Here is a 26,190-nt window from a genome sequence, read left to right on the forward strand (position 1 = left end):
AAGCACCCTCAATAGCTACCTTTGATGGAGTGGCTAGAGAGACAGATACATTGATTAGATAGACAGACCTGCTGTATGGGGAGTGAGGTTGTGTTGCTATATGAAGCAATTTACCACTAAAACATTACCTGTAATGGAATGATCAAGAGGTCCATGAATCACAACAGGGTAACGGTGGGTCCTCATGACTATGCCTCCTTCTCATTCCTTCCCCCGCAGGTTAGGCTGTGTTTACACTTAAAACCCCACAATGGCATAGCTGCAGCTGCACTGCTGTAGCGCTTCAATATAGACACTTGCTCCAGTGAGGGGAGGAGTTTTTACTGTTCCTGTAGTTAATCTACCTCCTCTCTATCAACCTAATGCTGTCTACACCAGCCGTTAGGTCTGCTTAACTACGTCTGGTGGGGGGTGGGTTTTCCACACTTCTGAGAAATGAACTGTGCCAGTGTGAGTTTCCAGCCTAGACAGCCTTTACTCTTCCACCATTTCTAGAGTTGGACTCTAAGCAATTCAGAGCAAGGCCCCTTGCTTTGTGCGTCTTCTGGAAACCACCTGCCCGTTTGGGTGTCTGATATCTAATTACTATGAAGGCAGCAGTCTTTCCATAGTTAGGGTTGCATTCTAAAAGGAGCTAATCATGGACCCTAAATTGCTGACTTTCCCCTAAAGTCGCTGAGCAAAGGGTGCAGAATTTCACCGAGGGTTCACTTTTATGTTCTCTGACTGTGCTGTGCAGTTTTTCTTTCTTTCTTTTTTTTTTTTAAATATTTAACACAAAGCCAGTGAATGTAAGTGCCGAATAAAATCTCTCCTGGGCTATCGCACTTCTCACGGTTGACTGACAGCTCTTACAAAAACAAACGATTGTCTCTCCATGCAAACCAGGGCAGTGCAGGGGGATCACGAGTGAATCTAGGGCAACGACTAGGATTCTCCCCCCAGTGTTGAAGGGTGTCACTTTTACCCCCTAGTCCCGTTCTAGGGGAATGGGCAGAGGCTGGGCCCACCAGCCTGGTGGACGGGGCCAGGCACGTACAAAGCGACTGGGAGGGCAAGGAGCACGTGTGGTGTCAACCAATGGATTGTGACGTCACAGCGGGGAGGTGATGACGCAGCACCGTGACCTCATGCTGCGCGGGGCGGGGCGGGACTCCTGGGCGCTCAGAGCCAACAGGGGCGGGGCCCGCGCAGGCCCCGCCCCCGTCCCCGTCCCCATTCATCGCCGCCGGCTGCAAGTGCATCCGCGGCGCGCCCAGGTCCGGCCCAGCTCCGCCGCCATGTCCGCGCGGGGGCCCGCGGGCGCCGGCCCGGCCGCCATCCAGCTCAGCAGGTAACGGGCCGGGGCCGCCGGGGCCCTGCCTCAGCACCTGCCCGTGCGCTGCGGGCGGGCCGGGCCCTGTCCCGGGGGAGCCCCCGCGGGCCCGAGCTGTGCAGGGCCGGGGCGCTGGGGGGGGGGCTGAGAGATCTTTAGTACTGTACCTGCTGGTATAAAGAATCCCAGTATTTTCATAAGTTTGTTTTCAGATCAAACATAGCTGGGGCAGTGAGGGTGAACCTGATCAGGATGGGTGGAGTTCAGCATTATCTCAGTGCAGCAGGTACTCTGCAACTTTCCTGTTCCTTGCAGGTATTGACAATGTGACACAGGGAGAATTGGAAGTGAATAAACTTCTAGTGTAACTTTTGCAACCACTAAGCTGCTGGCACGTTCTCTGCATGTTGGACTCCATGCTTCAGCTGCATGTGTTTGAACTTTGTATCGAATCTCTACTGGTAGCATGTCAATAGCCCTCAGAAGTAGGGAGGGTGGAGAAGCTTTTCTTGGATTAATGCCCTCTCATGCTGTGCCATGCTAGTCTCTGTTACAAATCTCAGTGGAATTGCTCCTTTACACACAGGTATTGTACTGTTAAAGGGTCAGGGTCCATTTTGAGTCATGGATGAGGTTTGGGTGCATAAAATAAATAAAATTTTGATTTTTAATATGGGAACTCTGGTACAAGAAAACTGTTTGCTAATGTTTCCCTGCAATACTTGCACCACCAACATTGGTGACACTCTAAAAGTGAAACTAACTAATCAGCATTCATGGGTAAATCTGAGTGACATGGAGAACATAAACCAGTGGCATCATAAACAATGGGAAGGGACTGGTCCTAAAAACTTGATTTCAGTAGTCTAAGGTGAGCAAACTTGTTTTTAAGAGATTTTTAACCTGGCAATGCTCCTCCTTGACACAAGGAATGACTCTGCTTGACATTACCTTAGTTAGCTAGCTTTGGAGAGCGCTTCCAGTAGGCTCTGGAATGAAATGTCCTGAGTCCCTTATGGCCCTTTGCTGAAGGTTTGGTGGGCATCTTACGTTGGAATAAGAGACATACTGGATGTGTATGTGTGATGGCAGTAGCTGATGGAGGCCAGGTGGAAATGAGGGTGGTAAAGTAGAGGGCCTGCTAGGAGTGTGGATGGGGTTTGTGAGGATTGAATAAAGGAGACTGGCTTTCTATCTCTGCTTCAAGTGTCCTCCAGGTTTGCTTATGTGCATGGCCACACTATGATAGCATTTATGTTAAAAGGCCAGGGACAGACCTTCATCTCGTGTTGAAAAGGGCGGCGGTGCAGTGAGCTGTAGTGGTTCAGTGTGTAGTCCTCAGAAATGGTGTAGATGCTGCTAGGGCAGTTGGCTTAAATGTAGTCACCACAAATAAGATTCTGATAGTGCTCTGCATGTGGAGGGAGGTTGCTTCCTGGCAGGTGTCACTGGGGAAACGGGCTGAGCTAATTCTTTCGCTGCAGTACTGGATACTAGTGTCCTGTCTATCCAGGATGGTCCAACAAGTGATCTTTGTGCCCTAGACCGGAACAAATCACATGCTGCTGCTGGGCTCGCTTGGTAAGTAGTTTGAGTCTAGGTTATCTTTTATTTCAACAAACTTCCCCCTATTTTTAATAAGGTGCCCCAAGGGTGAAAGATAGTGTTGTAGCTAGGAGTGGAAATTTGGGGGGACCCCAACTTTCGGGTGACTGGGCAATGACAGACTGCTAGCTCATCTTCTCCCCTAGGGGGAAGGGATAGCTCAGTCGTTTGAGCATTGGCCTGCTAAACCCAGGGTTGTGAGTTCAATCCTTGAGGGGGCCACCTAGGGATCTGGGGCAAAAATAAGTACTTGGTCCTGCTAGTGAAGGTAGGGGGCTGGACTCTATGACCTTTCAGGGTCCCTTCCAGTTCCATGAGATAGGTATATCTCCATATATATATATATATCTCCCCTGCTGCCACACCCTGTTCCTAGTCCTGGTGCCCCCAGACACAGGGCGTCCCCTGCCGAGCTGGGCACATGCACGGGGTGGCTCAGACAATGGCAAGGCAGAGCTGCTGGAGCGTAGCTTTCTGAAGGGCGGGCGCAGAGCTCCGTCCTGCATCTCAGGTGCCCGAGTGACGCTCCGGGCTGCTGCGACAGCACTGCACCCCTGCTCAGGTCTGCGTGGGCCTGGGTGGCTGTGCCCCTGACAGACACTGCCTAGCATTTATAGACCGACTGATGCACTGCTCTTTTGAAAGGTTGCTGATCCATCCCCACTGGAGGGAGATAAGTATACATCCTGCGCTGCAGCCTGTGATGCTTTATACATGGTCACTCCCTTTTGTGACACAGGGGCCACTGGTGCAGTGGCACAAACCCTTCGTCGCCTTTGTCGATGTTTCCAGCGCCTCAGGACTCGCAGATAGAGCCCTCTAGCCCCTCTAACGGGCTGTGCCACGGCCTGGACAGCAGAGGTGACTGGACGGAGCAGATACACGAGGCGGAAAGGAACCTGCACCTCTTGGCACTGGCTGCTTCGATGATAAACTGATAGTTATTTACAGAAGCACCAAATGTTTTCAGTCCTACTGAAGAGATCAGCCAGTACAAAGCAGAGTGGAAGTTAAAAGCAGTGTCTTAAAGTCCAGTGACTAATGGAATCTGCATTATTGGCTCATGGGTGTAAATGAAACTTTGGTTTAACTTGTACGTTTTATAAAAAACTGCGCAATGATCCGTCGCTTGTGAAAACAAGGGCGTGTGGCTTACGGGGCTATAAGGAAGAACTCTCATTCCAGTGTGTAAAACCATCTAAAACTACATTGGAGTGAAAATTTGTGAATAGCTTTTTCACAAAAAAATACACCCCCGAATGCCTGCAACTTGCGGATCTACGCATTGTTAAACTCTGGAAGGATCTTCTGGCTCCTAAGGAACTTTGCTCCTCCCTCCCCCAGAATGATGGACGCTTATCTTCCAGAGTGCAGTGATATGGAGGGGGACGATCTCTCTATGTAGTCTAAAGAAAATTATTACAAATAATTCTAAGTTAAAAGCATTTGTCTAAATACCCTCTCTGCTCCCCCACCCGAGGAAATAGATGGTGAAAGCTCCCTCTCCCCGCTATAAATATGTAAAATATTTTTAATTGCTGCTTTAAGTTCTGTTGTCTAGCTTCAGAGGAATCCCTCTTCCCAGGACATGTATTGTCAAGCTCTAACTAGAGCAGAACATGTTAATCTCTAAATACATAGTCTTCATGGATGACTTGGAATGTTCTATACACAATTTCATGTGATCACTCATAAGCAGATAGGGGCTCTGCTCAACCACAGAATTCTCTAGGACTTCATTTGCGTGCATTTCCTATGCTGAAATCGGTCACTGATCTAATGCAAGAATGCTGCAGGTACAGCTATCCATACGTACCCTTCAGAAAGGAGTGAAACTTTTGCATATTAGCATGAATCCCAAAAGGTGAGTGGGAGATGTTCCCTAGTTTTCATTGAGATACCGGAGGTCTTGTCTGAGATGCCTACAGCAGCTTCCTGTGGCTCTGGGTAGCGCTGCTGAAGCGAGAGCTCCCTTTGGGGTTGCCTGATAAAGCTGCAGAGAAAAGGTTACAAGTGGATTAAGTTTCTGAAATGTACAGACTGCTTTAATGTAGCCAACGCTATAGGTTGGTCTGGTCTTTTGCCTTACTAAATGTAAAATGTGACACTAAATTTGTTTTTGATGGCTCTCAAATGGCAATTGTAGTTGGACTATGGCAGATTGTAACTGGTTAGCGTAGTTGTACAGTTATTTGTACAGCTTTATTCATGGATATGAAATGGTTGAAGAGCAGGATTGGAACAACTGGGATGGAGCAAGTGAGCTGCCGGCAGCTTCCCTCCGACTTCCGGCTAGCTAATTCAATACTTGGTCTATTAGATCAGCAGGTCTCTCGTGGGTGAGGGAGGTGGGATTATGTGTGATGCTTTGTTTTTCCCATTGCATTTAGCAGTAGGGGTCACTGCCTGTGACAAGGATGCTGTGCCAGGTAGGCACTCTAACTAGTGAGATTAGGGGATAATTTCCTGGGGTCCCATGCTAGACTTGCTAGAGCGTGTCCGTGAAATAGAGACTCTTGAAGTATTTACAAGCAGTTCTACTGCTCTACTCCACCCTGCTGACTTCTGAACTCTGATACTGCAGGTATCCAGGGCAGCCAGTCTGAAATTATTGGGTCACGCGAGAGGTACAGATTAACAAATGAGAAGTGCTGTGTAATCCAGTGACTTTCTCAGCATAGCTGCATCCAGGCAGAATGACTTTAGTCTCATTTGTCGTCTCCGGCATACCTCGGGCTCTCGCAAAGTCTGGAGTTCTTTAGCTTTTTGGTTAAACCCATGACACGGGGGAAGAGCTGAGAAGAGTCTGCAGACAGGCCTCACTAAGGAGATGGAGCTGCACGTGGTACTGTGTTCCACTGGACTCTAGCTCATTCCTTATGTAAGAGGACTTGAAGACTGGTGCATGTCCACACTAGAAGTGGTGCAGTGATGGCTTTGGAGCTATGCTGCTGTCGAACTATAATATAGACCCTTGCTGCAGCGACGAAAGTGGTTTTTCCTGTCACTTTGGTAAATCCACCCCTCGCTTGGCAGTAGCTGGGATGATGGAGAATTCTTCCACCGTAGCACTTGTAGTGTAGACATCAGGGGTGTGAATCTTACCCCCATGAGCAAAGTAGTTAGGGTGACCTACGTGTTAGTTGTAGCCCTGGCTTTGTTTCCACTGTAAAAGTGTGGGGTGGAGTGCTAGTTCTCCAGCTAGAAAATGATAGGAAAGAGGAAATGTTTGACATGCAGCCCTTAAACCGGTCATCACTTCGCCTGCTCTAGTAAGGCTGACGTTTCTAGCTAGGCAGTACCTTTGCAGGAATAAATCTTTTTTTTTTTTTTTTTTTTTTTGGTCGGTTAGTCTGATGCAGAGGGAAATTAATCATTTCATGTAGCCTCTGTGAAAAGCCTGTCTCTTACTTCCATGCCCATATAAACTTTGCTTCCAAACTTGTCACCGATTACTTGGAACTATTGGGTGAGTTTAAGGCAAGGGCGGGGAACCTTTTTTGTATTGGGCCATTGACCCACTGAAAAAATCAGTGGCGGGCTGCACATGTTCAACTTACCTGCCCCGGGGTGGGGCGGGGGGGATGCTGAGACGGCAGGGTGAGCCAGCACTCCCCGGCAGGTGAGTTGAACGTGTGTGGCCTGCAGGCTGAATGAAAATGAGCTGTAGGTTCTTCTTCGAGTGCTTGCTCATATCCATTCCATTAGGTGTGCGCGCGCCGCGTGCACGATCGTCGGAAGATTTTTACCCTAGCAACACCGGCGGGTCGGCTGTGGAGCCCCCTAGAGTGGCGCCTTCATGGCGCTGAATATATACCCCAGCCGACCCGGCGCCCCCTCAGTTCCTTCTTACCGCCCCTGACGGTCGTTGGAACTGTGGAGCGCGGCGTAGCTGTTCTCCACTCTCCCTAGCTTACTTGATCATTCAGAGTTATAGTTATAGTTGTAGTTCTAGTGTTTATAGTTAAATAGTTTTTAAAGTTGTTATAGTTGCATTGTAGTTCAGGGGGTTAAGGGGGTCGTCTCCCCCTTTCTCCCCCGGCCGCGGGCCCGGGCTCATGCCCAACGCTCCCGGCTTCAAGCAGTGCGCCTCCTGCGCTAAACCTATGCCAACGAGCGACCCTCATGACTCCTGTTTGAAGTGCCTGGGAGAGTCCCACCAAACAGACAAATGCAAGATCTGTAAGGCCTTCAAACCAAGAACCAAGAAGGAGCGGGACTTTCGGCTCAGGCAACTCCTAATGGAGGCGGCACTTAGCCCGGACACTCCTTCCACGGGCCAGACTCCGGCGCCTAGCACTTCGGTGCGCAGTGCCCCGGCGGCACCGGCTATGACGACCACGCGAGTGGCGTCAGACAAGCCTCCCCGGCACCGGACCTCGTCGGCACCGCAAACACAGCAAGTGCCGCGGCGCCGGTCATTATCCCCAGGGCATAAAAAAGCCCATAAGACGGGGACGTCCGCGCCGAAGACGCCGGCTCCCCCAGTGCCGGGGGTAGAGCCGCGTCCGCCGATGGAGCATCGGAAACAGGCTCCTCCAGCACCGTCGACTCCGGCGCCGAGGCCGTCGAGTCCGGTGCAAATAGCGTCTCCACCGAGGCCGGCGGTGATACAGTGTCTCCCGTCGACTCCAGAGACCTTCGCGGCGGCGAGAGACTTGATAGCTCTCACGGAGCCGGCACCGCCTCAACCACCGGCACCGACTGCACCGTTGACTCGCCCGGTACAGTCAAGAGGGAAACCTGCCTTGATGCGCCCTCCATCACAAGGGCTGGAACCTCGGCGCCGATCCAGGTCCCGAAGCAGATCCCCACGCCGCTCGCAGTCCCGGCACCGAACGTCTCGGCACCGGTCGTACTCGCGGTCAAGATCTTCTTCGCGGCACCGCTCTACGTCTCGGCACCGATATGATCGTCGGCACCGGTCAACGTCGAGACGTAGTTCTCGGCACCGCCACGCTCGACGCTCGACGCCGAGGGGCCGATCCCGGCACCGGGCATACTCTAGGTCCTCGTCGAGGTCCAGATCCGATTCCCGGCACCGACGAGGTCATCGGCACCGGTCGCGGTCCCGGCACCGATCGCCGGCACCGCACAGAGATAGATCATCTCCGGACCGGCACCGTGCGGCACCGCAGACCACGGGGATCGTCCCATCTTTCACGGCACCGCCATGGCCGTCAAGATCAGCGTCTCGATCCTCAGAGGACCTGTCGAGATCGGCATACCCCCCTCAGGGGCAGGCCGAGGAACGAGAGTTGGGCCATTGGCAGGAGAGGGCAGAGGACCACCCTCATGGACCATCTCACTGGTCGTTTTGGACCCCGTGGGCGTACCACCAGGAGCAAGGGGCTTCGTTACCATCGACCTCTCGCTCGGGTCACTCGGTCAGAAGGGCCCCAGAATCCACCATCTCTCGGCCTCCGCCTGGAGGCGTAGAGGCTTCTGTGTCCACACCACCCGACACCGTGGACCCAAGTGCCGGTGATGCTCCGACCCAAGACCAAGGGGACCGGGACCCCCCCTTGGATCCACTACCACCAGAGGCGTCCTCCTCCTCCTCTCCGGATGAGGCAGTGGCGGGCACTTCATGCACGGGTCCCCCTCCGATAGATCTTCGGGCTCACCAGGATCTCCTGCGCAGAATGGCCCGTAACATGGACCTGCAGACGGAGGAGATAGTGGAGGTGCACGACCCGATCGTGAACATCCTTGGATCGGATGCCCCATCGAGGGTGGCGTTACCCTTGATCCGCACGATCCAAACGAACGCGGATACGATATGGCAGACTCCTGCCTCCATTCCACCCACTGCGAGAGGGGTGGAAAGGAAATACTTTGTCCCATCTAAAGATTATGGGTATTTGTACACACACCCCCAACCGTGCTCACTGGTGGTGGAATCAGTGAATGCACGAGAGCGCCACGGCCAGCAGGCTGCAGCGCCAAAATCAAAAGAGGCTAAGCGGCTTGATCTGTTCGGCCGTAAGGTTTACTCAGCCGGAGGGCTACAACTTAGAGCGGCGAATCAACAAGCGCTACTGAGCCGCTACAATTTCAACTCCTGGAACTCTATGGGGAAGTTTAAGGAGTTGATTCCCCAAGAGTCCAGGGAAGAGTTTGGAGCCATGGTTGAGGAGGGTAAGAAGGTGGCTCGGACCTCCTTACAGGCCTCCCTGGACATAGCGGACTCGGCCGCAAGGACCCTGGCCACAGGTATCACTATGCGTAGGACCTCCTGGCTCCAAGTTTCGGGTTTGCCCCCTGAATTACAGCAGACCCTACAGGATTTGCCCTTTGAAGGACAGGGGCTGTTCTCGGAGAAGACGGACTCTCGATTACAGAGCCTCAAAGACTCCAGGACAATCATGCGCTCCTTGGGGATGCATGTTGCGGATCCCCAGCGCAGACCATTTAGGCCCCAGCCTCAACGGTTTTACCCCCCTCCACCTCGTCAGAGACAGGACCCTGCCAGAAGGCGAGGGCGAGGTGGTAGGAGAAGATGGGCTGGCCCTCAACCTGGTCAAAACCAAGGGCCACCAAGACCACCTTCAGGTCCGAGACAGAACTTTTGAAGGTGCGGTCGAGGACGACGCTCCAGTCATCCCCCAGGATCCAGCTCCCTCCTTTCGGGATCGCCTCTCCCACTTCCACCGTGCTTGGTCCCTTATAACTTCGGACCGTTGGGTCCTCCGCACGGTGGAGAGGGGATACGCTATCCAGTTTTCTTCTATCCCCCCCTCCCACCCCCCTTCCCCGTCCCTCTTCAGGGACCCTTCTCACGAGCAACTTCTTATGCAGGAGGTTTCTACGCTCCTGGCCATGGGGGCTATAGAGGAGGTTCCGATAGAGTTAAGGGGCAGGGGATTTTATTCCCGTTACTTCCTGATCCCCAAGTCCAAAGGAGGTCTGCGGCCCATCTTGGACTTGCGCGGACTCAACAAATTCGTAGTAAAGTTGAAGTTCCGCATGGTCTCTTTGGGGGCCATCATCCCTTCCCTCGATCCTGGAGACTGGTTCGCCGCCCTCGACATGAAAGACGCATACTTTCATATCTCAATTTACCCACCTCACAGACGTTTCCTGCGATTCGTGGTAAACACGGTGCACTACCAATTTACAGTACTTCCCTTCGGCCTATCCTCGGCCCCAAGGGTGTTCACGAAATGTATGGCGGTCGTGGCAGCGTACCTTCGTCGGCAAGGGATACAGGTGTTCCCGTACCTAGACGACTGGTTGGTGCGCGGTCGCACCAAGGGACAGGTTCAAGCTTACGTCCACAAAATAGTGCACACATTCAGCGAGTTGGGCATCCTACTCAACAAGGACAAATCCACTCTAGAACCTACCCAGAGAATAGAATTCATCGGCGCAGTTCTAGACTCCAGTCGTGCACAAGCCATCCTGCCAGACAATCGCTTTGGCACCATCACGAACCTCATTCAAGGGCTCAAGGCCTTCCCAACTACCACGGTGAGGTCGTGCCTCACCCTGCTGGGTCACATGGCTTCCTGCACGTACGTAACCAGGCATGCCAGACTTCGACTTCGCCCGCTTCAAACTTGGGTGTCATCAATATACCGTCCACATCGGGACAGCCTGAACATGGTGGTCACGGTCCCGAACTCGATCCTGGCCTCCCTCACCTGGTGGCTAGATCACAATGTGGTCTGCGAGGGGATGCCATTTCACGCCCCACAACCCTCCCTGCACCTGGTCACAGACGAGTCATCTCTGGGGTGGGGCGCCCATCTCAACAAACACCATACCCAGGGCCTGTGGACTGCATCCCAGTTAGCCCTACACATCAATGTTCGGGAACTGATGGCGGTACGCCTGGCGTGCCAGGCATTCCTCAGTCTCCTACGTGGCCGCTGTGTGTTAGTTCTCATCGACAACACCACGGCCATGTTCTACATCAACAAACAAGGAGGAGCACGTTCGTCAATTCTGTGCCAAGAGGCCATTCGCCTGTGGGACTTCTGCATCGCCCACTCAATCCATCTCACGGCATCGTTCCTCCCTGGAGTCCAGAACACTCTAGCGGACCGGCTCAGCAGGTCCTTCCAAACGCACGAGTGGTCTATCCGTCCGGACATCATACATTCCATCTTCCAGAGGTGGGGGTTTCCCCAGATAGACCTGTTTGCATCTCGAGACAACAGGAAGTGCCACGTGTTCTGCTCCCTACAAGGTCGAGCTCCGGGCTCCCTCTCGGACGCCTTTCTGCTTCCCTGGAAAGACCACCTGTTTTATGCCTTCCCTCCGTTTCCTCTGGTCCACAAGGTACTGCTCAAACTGCGCAGAGACCAGGCACGGGTAATTCTGATCGCTCCTGCGTGGCCGAGACAACATTGGTACACCACACTGTTGGAGCTCTCGGTTCAGACACCGATCCCGCTTCCGTTGGATCCGGATCTCATCTCTCAGGACCACGGCCGGTTGCGTCACCCCGACCTCCAATCACTCCACCTCACGGCGTGGCTGCTCCATGGTTCACCCAGGCAGAGCAGCAATGCTCGCACTCTGTGCAACAGATTCTACTGAGCAGTAGGAAGCCCTCAACACGGACCACGTACCTGGCCAAATGGAAGCGGTTCACCTGTTGGTGCGAACAACGAGCCACATCCCCGTTGCAGGCACCCATTCCCCTCATTTTGGACTATCTCCTCTCCCTAAAACAACAGGGGTTGGCGATTTCCTCAATTAGAGTTCACCTGGCCGCTATATCGGCCTTTCACCCAGGGGAACTCGCGTCCTCGGTATTCTCTAACCCGATGGTCGTTAGATTCCTCAAGGGCTTAGACCGGACGTACCCTCAACAACGTCAGCCCGTCCCGACGTGGGACCTCAACCTGGTTCTCTCCAAGCTCACAGGTCCTCCATTCGAACCACTAGCCACCTGTTCACTTTTGTACCTATCCTGGAAGACAGCCTTCCTCGTAGCCATCACCTCAGCAAGGCGCGTTTCTGAACTCAGGGCGCTTACATCCGAGCCCCCTTATACAGTTTTCCATAAGGATAAAGTGCAGCTTCGTCCACATCCTGCCTTTCTCCCTAAGGTGGTTTCTCCTTTTCATATCAACCAGGACATATTTCTCCCGGTCTTTTATCCCAAACCACATGCCACTCGCCAGGACCAACGTTTGCATTCCCTGGACGTACGAAGGGCCCTGGCCTTCTATATTGACCGCACAAAGCACTTTAGAAAGACGACGCAACTCTTCGTTGCAGTGGCCGACCGAATGAAAGGCTCACCGGTCTCCTCACAACGCCTATCCTCCTGGATTACGTCTTGCATCCGGACTTGCTATGACCTGGCAGGTGTCTCAGCACCACACCTCACCGCTCACTCCACGAGGGCCCAAGCCTCCTCGACTGCTTTCCTGGCACATGTTCCGATACAGGACATTTGTAGAGCGGCGGTTTGGTCATCAGTCCACACGTTTACAGCTCACTATGCACTAGTGCAGCAGTCCAGGGACGATGCTGCCTTCGGATCAGCGGTTTTGCACACAGCATTGTCTCACTCCGACCCCACCACCTAAGTTGGGCTTGGGAGTCACCTAATGGAATGGATATGAGCAAGCACTCGAAGAAGAAAAGACGGTTACTCACCGTTGTAACTGTTGTTCTTCGAGATGTGTTGCTCATATCCATTCCAAACCCGCCCCCCGTCCCCGCTGTCGGAGTAGCCGGCAAGAAGGAACTGAGGGGGCGCCGGGTCGGCTGGGGTATATATTCAGCGCCATGAAGGCGCCACTCTAGGGGGCTCCACAGCCGACCCGCCGGTGTTGCTAGGGTAAAAATCTTCCGACGATCGTGCACGCGGCGCGCGCACACCTAATGGAATGGATATGAGCAACACATCTCGAAGAACAACAGTTACAACGGTGAGTAACCGTCTTTTCCCTACCCCTGGTTTAAGGAAGCTCACTAGTGGCTGAACACAACAGATTGTTCCTCTTGCTGAGTGACTGCAATCTAGGAAAAGGAAAACTGTTTTTTCCTCATTGCTCCTTCTCTGTCTCACGAGGGTCTGATCCTGTGAGGGGCTGAACATCCCCATCATCAGTGGGAGTGGCAGGATCCATGCAGGGATCAGGCCCAGTCTAAGAGGGGTGAATTCTTTTGTGGGGACTTGTCATTTAGTGCTTCTGGGCAGAAGTGCCTCACCACAAGGCTGGGGAGGAACTTGCAGAATAGTCCAACTGACGTGGTGCCATATGTGTGTCTGTCTCGTTCCTTGCCCCTGGCAATGGCCAGTACTAAACTAGTTGGGCCAATGGTCTGCTCTGGCAGGGCTGTGCTTGGACTTCAAACCAAACGGAGGATGTGAGGAATCCAGGTCCCTTCTACGAGTCTCTGCACTCTGCAGCCTTTAAAGAACATTAACGTTGTTGATCCAGTCCCTCCATCCTCTCCCTGCACCCCTTTAATGTTGAGAACTGGGATGGGTTGCTGTCTTGGGGCAGTCTCCGCTGCTGTCGGAGGAATAGCCCGGAGTGGGGGCATAACTCCTAGAATGGAGGAAGCCAGTGCTCTGTGCACATGGATGTGGGGAGCTTGTTCCACATGGATCTCTGGTGCTGAGGAGCCAATGTGAACTGTGTAGCCCTGCAGCCTTCAAGCCCCCCTCCCTGGATCTGCCGGCTGAGGACAGAGCTAGCTGACTGGACACAAACAGGCAATGATTTCTGTTCATCCATCAACGCAGTCCCAGAGGCAAATGTAGCAAGGCTTTTGACTAAACTTCAGGTGCAAAGTGGAGGTGGCCCTGGGAAATGCGTAGGAGGACTCCTGGCAGACTCCTGTCAGGCCCTTGTTTGCATTTCCTGGGAAGGCAACATGTTCGGCACGGCAGCCAGCGGATTGGAGTCTGGTAGGGACAGCATCTCCTACCGGATGTAGCAGCTTTGGGGAGTGACTCTCTTTTGTAATTGTTTATCACATAAGGATTTCCATCACAGCTAGTTTTAAACGAGTCATTCTGATTGGCTAAGGACCCGTCGTCTTCTTTTTGATTGAGCAACATAGGAAGCCACTCGGCTCTTCATTTGGTATTTGTGGCTGAGCTGGAGCAGCAGAAATGACATCACGAGCTGTGGTGTGTGATGCAAATAATGAATGAGGTAACTCCAGGCCTGGTCGCCGGGCTAGCTCTGGGGAGTTACACACAGACTCAAGGGCTCGGTCTGTTCCACACAAGGATGGCCTATCAGCTTATTGGGTATGGGACGTTTATGCTTCTCTTGTATACGGTGTGTGTTTGTCTGAATGCTGCCTAGTAACTGGAAGTATGAGTGGAAACTACAATGTGCGAGTCTCCTAGGCAAGGACAATAGAAAGCTGTCAGGACTAGTCTAGCTCTGGCTGGTCTCGAGGAGGAAGTTGTCTGCAGCAGCCTTGTCTCTAGGCCATGTGGCTGTAGCAGATTAGACTGTCAGGCTGCATATAAATCTATACTTGGCAGTGTGTGCGGAGGGAGGGGATTGTTCCATGTGCTCACAAGAGCTGGGCAGGTTTGTTCAGATTAAGATTATTTACCCCCCAGTAAAACCGTTTTGGTTGTCCTGGAGGTATTTGTGAATTTGACACATTTCTCAAATAGTTGGGAGGGGGAACTAGATTCACAAGGGGACTCGGTTTCCATCCTCACCACAGCCAGAGGACAAGGTGGTGGTGCCGCCCTTTTGACAACCTTTAGCCCAGGGCATAGGGCACTCCCCCAGGTTTGAACCCCCCTCTGCAACAGGGATTTGAATGGAGTCTTCCCCCCCCTTCCCCCCAGTGAGCGCTTTGACCACCAGGCTATTGGGCATTCTGGGTGGGGAGGGGGCTTCATATAAAATACTTGAATTATTCATTGGGCTAGTGAGGCGCACAATAGCCTGGTGCTTTGGACCTGGGTCTTCCACACCCCAGGTGAATGCCCTAACCACTGGGCTAAAGGTTACATGCCAGGCACCACCACCACCTGTTTTGGGAATCTAGTCCTTTAAAAATACCTGGAAACAAAATGTTTCGGATCAGTCAGCTTGTTTCATTCGATCCAGAATTGATTGTTTTTGATGTGCTGAAAATTCCCAAAAGATCTGAACTTGGTTTGACCTGAATTTTTTGGAACTGATATTAAATTAAAAAAAAAAATCAATTATTCATCCTGCTCTCCGCCTCAAAGGGGACAGCTCTTTATAAGAGACGGCCTGCCCTGAAATCCAGCTGGAATTGTAGAGCAATTGCTGTGGGTTTGGAAGTCGTCTGCACTTTATTTCAATTCTTTATGACTTAGCAGTGCCCCACACCAGCTGCTGCTCTAGTAACAAATATTGTGCTAGTGGGTTTGTTCTGTTATTACGTTATGCTAATTCCTATGAATATAGGAAGTGTTTGCAACAGATCGGATGGGTCAATGGTCCATCTCTCTAAGGTTCTGTCTTTCCAGTACATATGACCCAAATTGCAGAGAAGTAACTGCATCTTGAATTGACTTCTGCACCTGAGGCCTAACCCAGCCATGCCCTGGGATAATCCCCTACCTCCTAAACCCATCAACCCAGTAATCCACAATTAGTCTAGTGGATTAGTTTTCTTTTAACAGAACCTTTTTTGGAAACTATTATTGTATAATCATAACTAATAATAAAAAAACTGCCAGCTATGCAGCTGTTAAAAAGAGAAATAACTGTTGTGTTTTATATAGTATGTCCAGATAAGGCTGCCTGGAACTGGCTATCGCAGCTTACATCTGCTTCGTCATGCAGAAGTCTGATCAGGGCATGAGATGCTGGAGTTGCTAGTGGTGCTTGGTACAGCTTTAGTTTTTCAGGGTCTTTAAAAGCTGGTCTGCTGTGCAGGTGATGGCCTGATGTTGTGCCTTAAAACAGACCATGGGAGGGGTTCCCTGCCCTGAAGAGCTTTCCAACAGATTGAGAGGTGACAGGTCAGAGCAGTCAGGGAGGAGGCTCCCTGTGAATGGGGGCCAGAGGGATAGGAAGGGGGTGAGGGGAGGTTCTGAGACTTGGCGGGTGTATGTGGTTGATAGGCTGCTGGCTCCCAGCGGTGGAGTATCATCCCAGGGACTCCTACCTGCTCCCGGGCCCTCTCCAGGTCCTGGGTGCTATGGCAGCTCCTCCTGCCCCTCTGGGTCCTGCTCTCCCCTTTGCCCCTCTCCGGCCAGCAGGAGCGGAGTCCCCACAGTATTTCCATAGTGGGGGGTCTAGCATCCTCTATCCCTGAGTCTGCCGCCCCTGGTGCAGAGACAGCATTGGTGAGAGGATCAGTCTGAGACCTCACGAAGGTGAGCATTCAGCTGGGGTTTGAAGAGAGTGATGGCACAGGAAGCCAGGGAGGCTGCTCCGTTACCCATAACTCTGCAGGGGATGCCACATTTGACTTCACTCTGGCTTATGGTGAGAGACCATCACACCTCTTCCTGCCTGGAACGAGGTTGAATTGTTGATTCATCACATCTGCCGTGTGTGTGGGTGTCAAACTTCCTAACTATCCCTGTGTTTGACACTCTGTCTCTAACATGGCTTTGTGGTTTGGTAACCATGGTTATGGTAAGGGAGGGGAAAAGATATGGTTACCATGGATTTTACTTTGCAGTGTTTTAAATTTAGCAGGGATGGGCACAGCAGTTGTGATCCCTCACAGCACTGTTGCCATCTGGACTGCAGGAGTACAGGGGCAATTATGTTGACCACTCTCTGGAATTCTCCTCCCTGGGAGGATGTGGAGGAGTGGGGCTTTCTTGTTATGTAGTGACATTCTGGGTGGCTTTCATGAAATGTGTGGTCTGTCTCAAAGCCGTGATGGAAGAAGCCCCTAGCTAAGTTGGGGTTGCAAAGACTCGAATCGTCATTGTGAAACCTATAGGTGACTTTCGACAGGGGACACACTCTCAGAATTCCCCACTGCTAGCAGTGCCCCCCTCAGCTTGTTGAGCTCTGCTGTCCCGCCTTGTTATGGAGGGCGAGGCCAAGTCGTGGTAGGACGTGGTGCTGACAATGCTTTTGGTCCCCTCTGCTCACAATTAAGCCATTTTTGACACCACTTGGTGGGGGCGAGGTGGCTGTTCCTGCTGACCATTGTCGTCTTTCGGCCACGCTCCTAGTGTGGACAGATGGTCTTTCAGGGAGGCCTGTTGACGACTGTGTACCTGACCTGTAGGCTTTGCCGGAGGCTACTTGTCCTGTTAGCGATGCTATTTTTGAGGGGTCTTGCTTTCTCTGAACAGTCTGTCGGGAATCATGTAGAAGCAGAAACGAACTCCCCCTGACTCTTGGGAAGGGAGCATGGTCAATTGGGGAGTGGGAGTTAAGCCATCTGGGTGCTCTTACTTCTGTCACTAACTGATATGGGGCTAGGCCCCTGTGGGCCCTGGGCCTCATTAACCCTGCTGCGAAATGGGGATTGTGCTGAATGAGCATGCCTGGTTAATTACCATTTGTAAAGCACTTCAAGATCCTCTGACAAATGGGGTTGGGGTGAGGAGGGCTGGATGTTGGCCCCTTTCACCAGCACTAAATTAGTTGTAAAAGAAGCAGGAAGAGAAATTAACAGGAAGCTCTGGTGGCCTGCCCCATCCACTGCATTCTGAATTGCTGCCTTCAGTCCTATTGTCCCCGGTTAGATTGTGCTCACTTCAGGGGCTGGCTTGCTGCACTTCTCTTGCTGGGGAAGGCACCATGGCTGGAGTTGGACGGGAAGTGAAGGGATTAGCTGTGCTGTGATGTTCTTCAGGCTGGCTGACTCTCCAGCAACTCTCTAGGCAAGGGGGGTGGGATAAGAATTGAAGTTTGAGATATTAAATCTTTCCTCGTCCATTGCAGGATAATGCGTCCGGATGATGCAAACATCGCAGGGAACGTCCATGGGGGGACCATCCTGAAAATGATCGAGGAGGCAGGTGCCATCATCAGCACCCGGCATTGCAATTCCCAGTCAGGGGTACGTACTGTTGCGGCTGGAGCATGTCCATTCTCGCTGCAGCTGTTGACACAGGGTCAAATGCCCAACCCCATGTTATTTACTAACAACTTGGAAGGGACCCAATTGAGTCTGTCCTTGTGATTTTCAATGAAACATGAAGAGAACTGCAAGGATGGGGGGAGAAAATCATGGCAGTAACCGACATTAGTGTCCCCATCTCACATAGCGTGTGTGCCTTTTCCATTCCTGTGGTTGTTCTCTGTAAATGATGACGTTTGTATGTGGTTGATGTTGTACAGGATGTTTACTGTGGCTGTGTTGCTGTTGGAACCTTCACCTTTGCATTTCCGGCTTCTCTTCACTTAGTCATGCAGCCTTAGCTCCTGTTTCTTGCATGATCAGTCCCAGGGCAGTAAATGTGAGTGAGGAACCTGGCCCTTAACTCTGTGTACAATACATAGACAGGTGTCTGATCGGGTATTTCGGTGTCATTTTCTTTAGAAATGCCATCTAGTGGAAAACCCTGGGAAATTTCAGATGTCAGCACTTTCTATTGGCATGCTAGGGGTGAAACTAGCAATTTCCTTCCTCTTTCCATTTCATTTAAAAATGAATGGCCCTGTGTTTCTTGTAGTTTGGAAAACCTAAAACTTGTGAGTGGCTGGGAGCACACTCGGTTAGTGAGTTACCTCCCAAGCTTTGAGATTTCTTGGAGAGAGAAGCACTGTACTTCTCTCACACTCAGCCTCTTCTCTTCCCCTTTTCCCCCCACTTTGGAAACAGAAGTTCTGTCTCTATTTAACAGAGCACTGATATGCCCAAAGCCAGACTGGACTGATGCCTTCCAAGACTTGCAGCTTATCTGTGATCTTTCTATTGATATTCCAAAAGGGCCTGTCTTCTGAGGTCTTTAAAGGGCTGTCTTGGACTTCAAGGTACCTTTTGTCACCTTTCAAACTTGGACTATTCAAAGGTGGGTGTTGGGGAAATAAGCCATTGGAATGTAGTGTATCTTTGAGCAGTGTTGTGTCAGATTTAGTACATTCCTATTCTTTTAAATTGCTGTTAGCAGAGATGTTTCCATAACTTGTTACAGAGTGCATGTGGTCTGCTGTCCTTTGCATAATATCTGTCAGGGATGGAGAATCTGCCATGACCCCTTGGGAGATCGTTCCAGTGGTCAACCACTCATCATTAAAAATGTACAACTTATTTCTAGTTTGAATTTGTCTAGCTTCTGCTTCCAACCAGTGGTTTGTTAGACTTTTCTTTGCTAGATTGAAGAGCCCATCATTAAATATTTGTTCCCTATGTAGGTACATCACGTTATCCCTTAACTGTCTCTGTTAAGTTAAATAGATTGAGCTCCATGAGTCTGTCAATATAAGGGCAGGTTTTCTAATCCTTTAATCATTCTCGTGGCTCTTCTCTGAAACGGTCTCCAATTTATCAACATCCTTCCTGAACCGTGGGCACCAGAACTGGAAATAGGATTCCAGCAGCGGTCAGACAAGTGCTGAATACAGAGGTAAAATAACCTCCCTACTCCTACTTTAGAGTCCGCTGTTTAGGCATTCCAGGATCACATTAGTTTTTAGCCACAGCATCACACTGGGAGCTCATGTTCAGCTGATTATCCACCACAATCCCCAAATCTTTTTCCATCACTGCTTCCCGGGATAGAGTCCCCTATCCTGTCAGTATGGCCTGCATTCTGTTTCTCTAGAGGTATACATTTACATTTAGCTGTATTAAAGTGCATGGTTTGCTTGTGCCTGGTTTACCATGCAATGCAGATCATTCTGAGTCAGTGACCCGTTCTCTTCATTATTTACCAGTCCCCCAAATTTTATGTTGTTTGCAAACTTTATCAGTGATCTTGTGTTTTCTTCCAGGTCATTGATACAAATGTTAAGTAGTGTAGGGCCAAGAACCAATCCCTGTGGGACCCCACTGGAAACATGCCCATTCAATGATGATTCCTGATTGACAGTTACATTAACACCTATCCGTGAGCCAATTGTTAATTCATTTAACGTGCGCCCTGTTCACATTATATCATTGTAGTTTTTAATCAAAATGTCCTGGTACTAAGTCATGTACCAAACTTCTGTAAGGTATTTCAACACTATTACCTTATCTACCAAACTTATAATTGCATCAGAAAAATATATCAAGCTAGTGTGACATGGTCTATTTTCTATAAGTCTATGCTGATTTAAATTAATTACATTAGGTTAACTTCCTTCAGTTTAGCTTAATTGACATTCAGAGTCAGGGCCGCCCGGGGGGGGGCGGCAGCAAGTGGGGCAGTTTGGCCCGGGCCCCACAGGGGCCCCGCGAGCCCTGGCCGAGAATCCCTTCCCTGGCTATTCACCCGGTGGCAGGGGACCCTTCGGTGCTGCCGAAGACGCGGAGCGACTGAAGGACCTGCCACCTCCGCAGACTCGGAGCGCCGCCCGGTGAGTATGAGCGCCGCAGCGGGTGGCGCCTTTTTTTATGTCCGCTCCCCCGCTTTGCCCCAGGCCCCCTGAATCCTCTGGGTGGCCCTGTTCAGAGTCAATTGAAAGCTAAACGGAATTAGGGTGTTTACATGGGTTTATTGTGGTTTAAGTTATCTACTTCAAATTTGTATTTTTAGTTAGTTCTGAGTAACGTTCCTGGCTGTCTCTCTGTGTAGAGACATGTCTGAGATGTTGTTGTCATAACTCTGCCTATCTTTGTGTTACAATATCCTCTCTACAGGTTCCTAGTCACTCTCAAATACAATATGTACTATATCCTTCAACAGTCTTTGCCCATCTATAGTGTCTTGTAGCATTGATCACTAGTGTGTATACCAGAGGCCATAAGTCACTTCTATGAAAAGCAATAACTACAAGTTTAAGAGGCCTATCAGCGACTGAGGGAAACACTGTCTGGAATTACCAGCTAGAGACTTCCTGTGGGTGTTGCTGATTATTTGTCTCTGACTTTAACTGAAGCAGTCGCATCTTAGCCACCTTATGTAAATGAATGACTTCAGCTAGCTACTTCAGGTCAGTCCCTTCTCGGCCTGTGAATGCAGTCCTCGCAGGATGGGGCTCTAGTCCTGATTGTGGCCTGTAGAGACTAAGTAAACCTACAAATGGTAACAAAATACATGATTACAAACAAGCATCCAGAAACCCTTCTCAGCCCCAGCAAAGCCTCCTTTGGAAACACTACCTAATGTCTCCCCAGCCTTCACTTAGTGCACCAGCCCCAGAGCGTTTTAGGCAGGGCAGAGGGAGAAGGGGCTCCTTGCAGCATGCCCTAATCACCAAATCTTAGCTCTGGCGACTCCAGGCAGAAGGCAGGTTCAGGAACTGCAGACCCCTTAACCTGGAGCTGTTTGGCTAGATGCCAATGGAGCAGCCTGCCCCGTGGGGCTTGATTCTGCAATCTAATGCGTGGGGGCGGATCTTTGCACTGCTGTTGACTTGTTGGGCACAAGTCTACCTGGATGACTCCAATTATAGGCTCAGAGTCTGACTGCACACCCCTCTTCTGTTTAAACATGGGAGCGATGCAGCTCCTAGGGTGCATCTGAATGGGGCCCCTTTTTCTGAAAGATGTACAGCAACTTGGTCTGCCCCCCTGCCCTTCCGAAATACCTCTCCTCTGGAGACAACTAGCTTCTATAGGAATACGGATCCTGCATAGCACCTCACAGGTTGTGTTTCATCTTGGTAGACTTCAAAGCAACTTTCCTCTAATGAGATGAAGATTTCAGATAAGCTATTTGACATACAGCCCAGTTCTACAATAGGAAGGTGGAAGAAGAAACTAGAGATGATTAAACTGATCAGTTTGAACTTTGCTGATGAGGGAACGTTGAGTGACTGGCTTTGTTGCTAGCATTTTTCCAATTAGCTGTTGGTATATTGAACTTCCATAAACTGGTGACATAATGTCATTTTAAGACTCTGCCACTTTCCTCAAAAGTGGCCTCAAGTATTTGGATTTTTGTTGTTGCAGGGAGGGGGTGTAGTCAGACATAATGTGTCTGTGGTAAAACCTTGAATATTTTTTAAGTTGCTGATTTAAGTGAGCCTTTTCCAAACTCGTGCTTTCTAGGATGGTCTGATTCAAACCTGATTGGATTAACCTGTTAGTCAGGAGGTCTGCCTTGCGCCTGATTTGTCTGAAGGCCTTGGAAGGAGGTGCTACAGGGGAAGTTTACAAACTGTAAGAATCAAGGGTAAGGCCAAGAAGCCTTTTTAGTCAACATCTGAGAGATTCTGGAATCTCAGTCTCCAAGACTGATCTCCTTGCGGAGAGCAAGTCACGACATGGAACGAGCCATGCCAGCCTGTGACCCATCTCTCCCTGCACTGGAAGGATGCACTCTAGCAAGAAGCACTGTGCCCGCAGAACATCAGCATCTCACTCCTTGGCTGCAGTTCCATCTCCCACTCTGCGTGTCCAGGAACCTGCGAGAGCTGAAGAGGCTGAACTCAGTTATCTTCTGTATCTTTTCCCCCTTGTCCCTTCCAGACCCTAGAAGTAAAAGGTGGTGTGCATGCCTATGTGTGACGCCATCCCTAAAATCCACACCTGAAAGTGTGTCCAGGTTTTAAACAGCCCTAAACATTGTCTCATAAAGGAACTTATTAAAGTGTGTGCTGTGTCTAAATGTCCTGAGACTTGAGGTTATCTGTCTGCTAAATGAGTTGTCAAACTTCTTCTTATCAGGCATGTTCTGTTGGTCTATATTATAATATTGGGGGTGGGGGGGGGAGAGAATAGGAGGGCAGTGTTAGCCATCACGCAAAATGAAGTCTAAGAAGAAAGCTTCATAATTCTTTGGTGTTGTGGGTCAGACATTAGAGGGTTTGGTTTCAGGGTTAAGATTTTTAACCCTTCAGATTATATATTTGGTAACATTCTTTAGTTGGGCTCTATAACCAAATAGTCAGCAACCACAGAAGACTCCTTCCTGGAATTTATATAAGGATTGATGACTTTTAGCATTAATTCGGCTTAGTTCTGATACTGGAGTGGAATTAACTTGGTGATTTGATAGTTGTATTGCTTTATACTTTGTTTAATGTTAGAGATGTTTCATGTCCTTTATTTTTTTTTATTAAAAGTGACATGGACTCTCATTTTTTTCATTAAGCAACATTGGTCTGTCACCTTTGCCCTAAAAGCCTGACCAGCTCCCCCTAACTGGTCTCTTGCTCCCACAGACAGCTGGCCAGGCATGCACAGAGCAGGCTGCCTTAGCAGTGGGCTTGGAGAATCTCAGAAATCAGAGTGGCACTGAATGAACGCTGGCTGAGATGGGTTAGACAGAGGACTGGCAGGGTTTGATATACATGTCAGTTTCAGCCCACCCACACTGAAATGGATGAAAAAATTCACTGGGAACAATCAGCACAAATGCAGCCTCCGTCATGGGGGAGCCCCCTACAGCACTGTTGTCAGGCTGGGAACCCTCTGTAGCCCTGCAGCGAGCTCTGCCTAACCTCAGCTCTGACCCCCCCCTTCATTTTTTGCAACTGTAAAAAAAATTTTATATTGGAAAAATTAAAATCAATTGCATGCCCCTTCCCCCCCTCAAAAAAGGGGTTCTGCTGAGCCTAGTTATACAGCACTAACGGGCTGCTCGGCCTGTTGCTGAACCTGTTTAACGCAGGTGCTGGTGGGATCTAGTGGAGCATGAGTCTTTCTCTCACGAGGGATGGAGGTCTGCATTTGGAGCCAGGCTGCTGTATACAAGTGACACTGATAATTTAAGTGCAGACAAAACTGCTGTGTAGGAATGAAGGTCTTGGATAATTTAGTTGGGGATTGGTCCTGCTTTGAGCAGGGGATTGGACTAGATGACCTCCTGAGGTCCCTTCCAACCCTGATTGTCTGTCTCCTTACCACAAGGCAGGACAGGCTCTGAGGTAGGCAATAGGAATTAGCTAATAACTCCTAGATGACTGAGCTTGCTTTTGGAGGTGGAGATAGTTCAGTTTCACAATTCTACGATCCAGACTTTCAAAAGCATCCACTGACTTTGGGTGCCTTAATCTTAGGGATACCCCTTTTGAGACCTAGGATCAGCACCTCTGGAAGTCAGAGCATCCACAATTCCAGCTGGGGTCCATGTTAGCTGCAGGCTTGCAGCACCTCTGAAAAATGAGTCTCCATTTTAGCACCCACAGTCAGTGGGTGTTTCTTAGTTTGGCCAAATAAAAATATTGTCAATCCTACAAAATCCTTTTCCTTTACTGAGTTGCCAGCAGGTGGCACTGCAGCCCCTCACTTTGCTCATGGAATAGGGCGTTTTGAGCAAAACCAGAGCAATGAATTCTGTTCCTCTCTCTACATGTGCGTACTCCAGGAAGGCTCTTGAGACTGGATAAATGCTTATTGTATAAATTGTGGCAACTTAAACACCCTGAATAGTAAAGCAAAATGACTCTTCTCTGTTCCCCTGGCTGGCTCGATGGGGGTAGGCTTCTGTGTTCCTCTGTCTCTCTAAGCAGCTTGATTTCCCTGGCTTGTTTCGTTTCCATGTTCTGGGTTCAGAAAAACCCCTTCTAGCCCCAATACAAATCACAAGGGTTTAAGTGTATTTACAGCAGCCAGCTCTCTGGTAAATGTAGCATGCAGCCATCCTCTCTTGTACATGTGTTTAACACTTAAGTTACATTGGGCACCTGTTCCCACCATTAGTTTTCTCTTATAGAAGTATTGAGAACTCAGTGGCAAAACAAAACCTGAGTTGTGTGCACAGAGTCCACAAATTTTATTTAATCTCTTCATTCAGCAGCCACCAAATTCAGTCCAACTGTAAATCTTAGTTCAAAGCTAGTTCTGAGCCAGAATTTAAAAAACAAAACAAAAAAACAAACCCAACCCCCCAAAAAACAATCCCCCTAACTAAACAAGAAATGTTTGGCAGTGTCCCAGGACAGCAAACATTTTGATGTTTGTGTTTAATGAGTGAAAGGATTAACCTAAGTCAAATATTTCTACTGGACTGAGAGATCATTTGCCAAGATTTAACCAGGACTGATTTTATATTTTGGCTGTGTTCTAAAGAGTTGGAATATGCCAGGACCAAGATAATGAGGGGAGATTAGATTAAATGAGTCTGGAATTTAGGTGGTGTCCCTCTCATAGTGGAAAGTCTGGCTCAATTAAACAGTGGGTCTCTTGCCCCCACTCCAAATTCCAATACTGGTTATCAGTCTGCATTGATGAAGCGCAGAGAGCCCTTAGCAGCACTGTGGATGGTGCAGACTTTGTAAAGAGCTCCTAGTTAGTTGTTGTCCTAACTTAATACGGTGTGTCGTGTGACAAGCTTCTGCCTTTCAGAGGTATTCCAAGCTCTTCTTCTGCCATTGGGCCTAGCTGGTGTTGAGAGTACACCGTTCTGTTACGACTCTGGGTTTGGTGCACTGGACGCTATCTAACCATGATTCGTCTGCAATTTGTAGGAGCACTGTGTAGCTGCGCTGGCCCGTGTGGAGCGTACAGACTTCCTCTCGCCCATGTGCATTGGCGAAGTGGCTCACGTGAGTGCGGAAATCACTTACACCTCCAAACATTCCGTGGAAGTTCAAGTCAACGTGCTGTCTGAAAACATCCTCACAGGTAACTCCTGATGCTGCCATGCTCCGTTTGCTTCTGGCTTTCCCAGGGAACAAACAAACTTCCCCAAAGCAAAGCAGATTAATTGGCAGGAGTGTTGCTCTTGCCTTATGGGGCCCTAAGAGCCTGATTTCCAGCTCTGTATTGAGGGATCGTTGAAAAATCTCTCCTCAGTTTCATATTTGGAAAGCCAATTAAAAACGATGGGTGCTCTCCAGATCTTTCTGTCTGTCCACCAATCAGCAACTGAATACTGGATGGCTGTGTGGGCTTTCCATCTGTCTGACAACATCCTTCTCTGATAATCTGTCGTCGCTGGTAGTAATCTACCAGTCCCCGTCAGGTGGTATGGGCTTTCCCTTGCTGCGCTCGGAACACTGTGGTGAGATGCGAAACGCCAGACCCACGCAGCTCACCTTGGGGAGGGGATCCTGGAGCAAGGGGAACCTAGGTAATGAATCTGGAGACTAATAGGCAAAGGCTGAATGGCCTGGTAAGGAAGGTCTTGGACAGTAATGAACAGCTAAGTTAACTTTCTCTAACCGGGATCGCGCCTCTGGAGAAGTCTAGCAGGATGGCTTGTGGCAGTCTGTGCGTGGGCGCTCTGGGAAAGGTGAACTCCCCTTTCGGAGATGAGGGCCATTGTGCAGTAGCTGCCTCCTGATTTGCCTCTACCCGGAATCTGTGCAGTGATAACTACAGAGCTGGTTTCCAGGTGG

General features: G+C 50.1%; 1 protein-coding gene across 3 annotated transcripts in view; it reads left to right on the top strand.

Annotated features, from left to right (window-relative positions):
- The first annotated feature begins 1,213 nt into the window (after window positions 1–1,213).
- Window positions 1,214–26,190, top strand: part of ACOT7 (acyl-CoA thioesterase 7) — a 99,650-nt gene continuing 74,673 nt past the window's right edge. Inside the window, exons 1-3 of one of the 3 annotated variants that reach the window (XM_034753180.1) lie at window positions 1,214–1,333; window positions 17,758–17,875; window positions 25,318–25,474. In XM_034753180.1, coding sequence (XP_034609071.1) covers window positions 1,281–1,333; window positions 17,758–17,875; window positions 25,318–25,474 — 328 coding nt within the window. In that variant the 5' untranslated portion in view covers window positions 1,214–1,280. Of the gene's footprint in view, window positions 1,334–14,046; window positions 14,151–17,757; window positions 17,876–25,317; window positions 25,475–26,190 lie in introns of those variants that run through there. The other 2 variants (XM_034753177.1, XM_034753179.1) reach the window with 2 other exon arrangements.

Source organism: Trachemys scripta, chromosome 19, assembly GCF_013100865.1.
Source record: "Trachemys scripta elegans isolate TJP31775 chromosome 19, CAS_Tse_1.0, whole genome shotgun sequence".
NCBI lineage: Eukaryota > Metazoa > Chordata > Testudines > Emydidae > Trachemys > Trachemys scripta.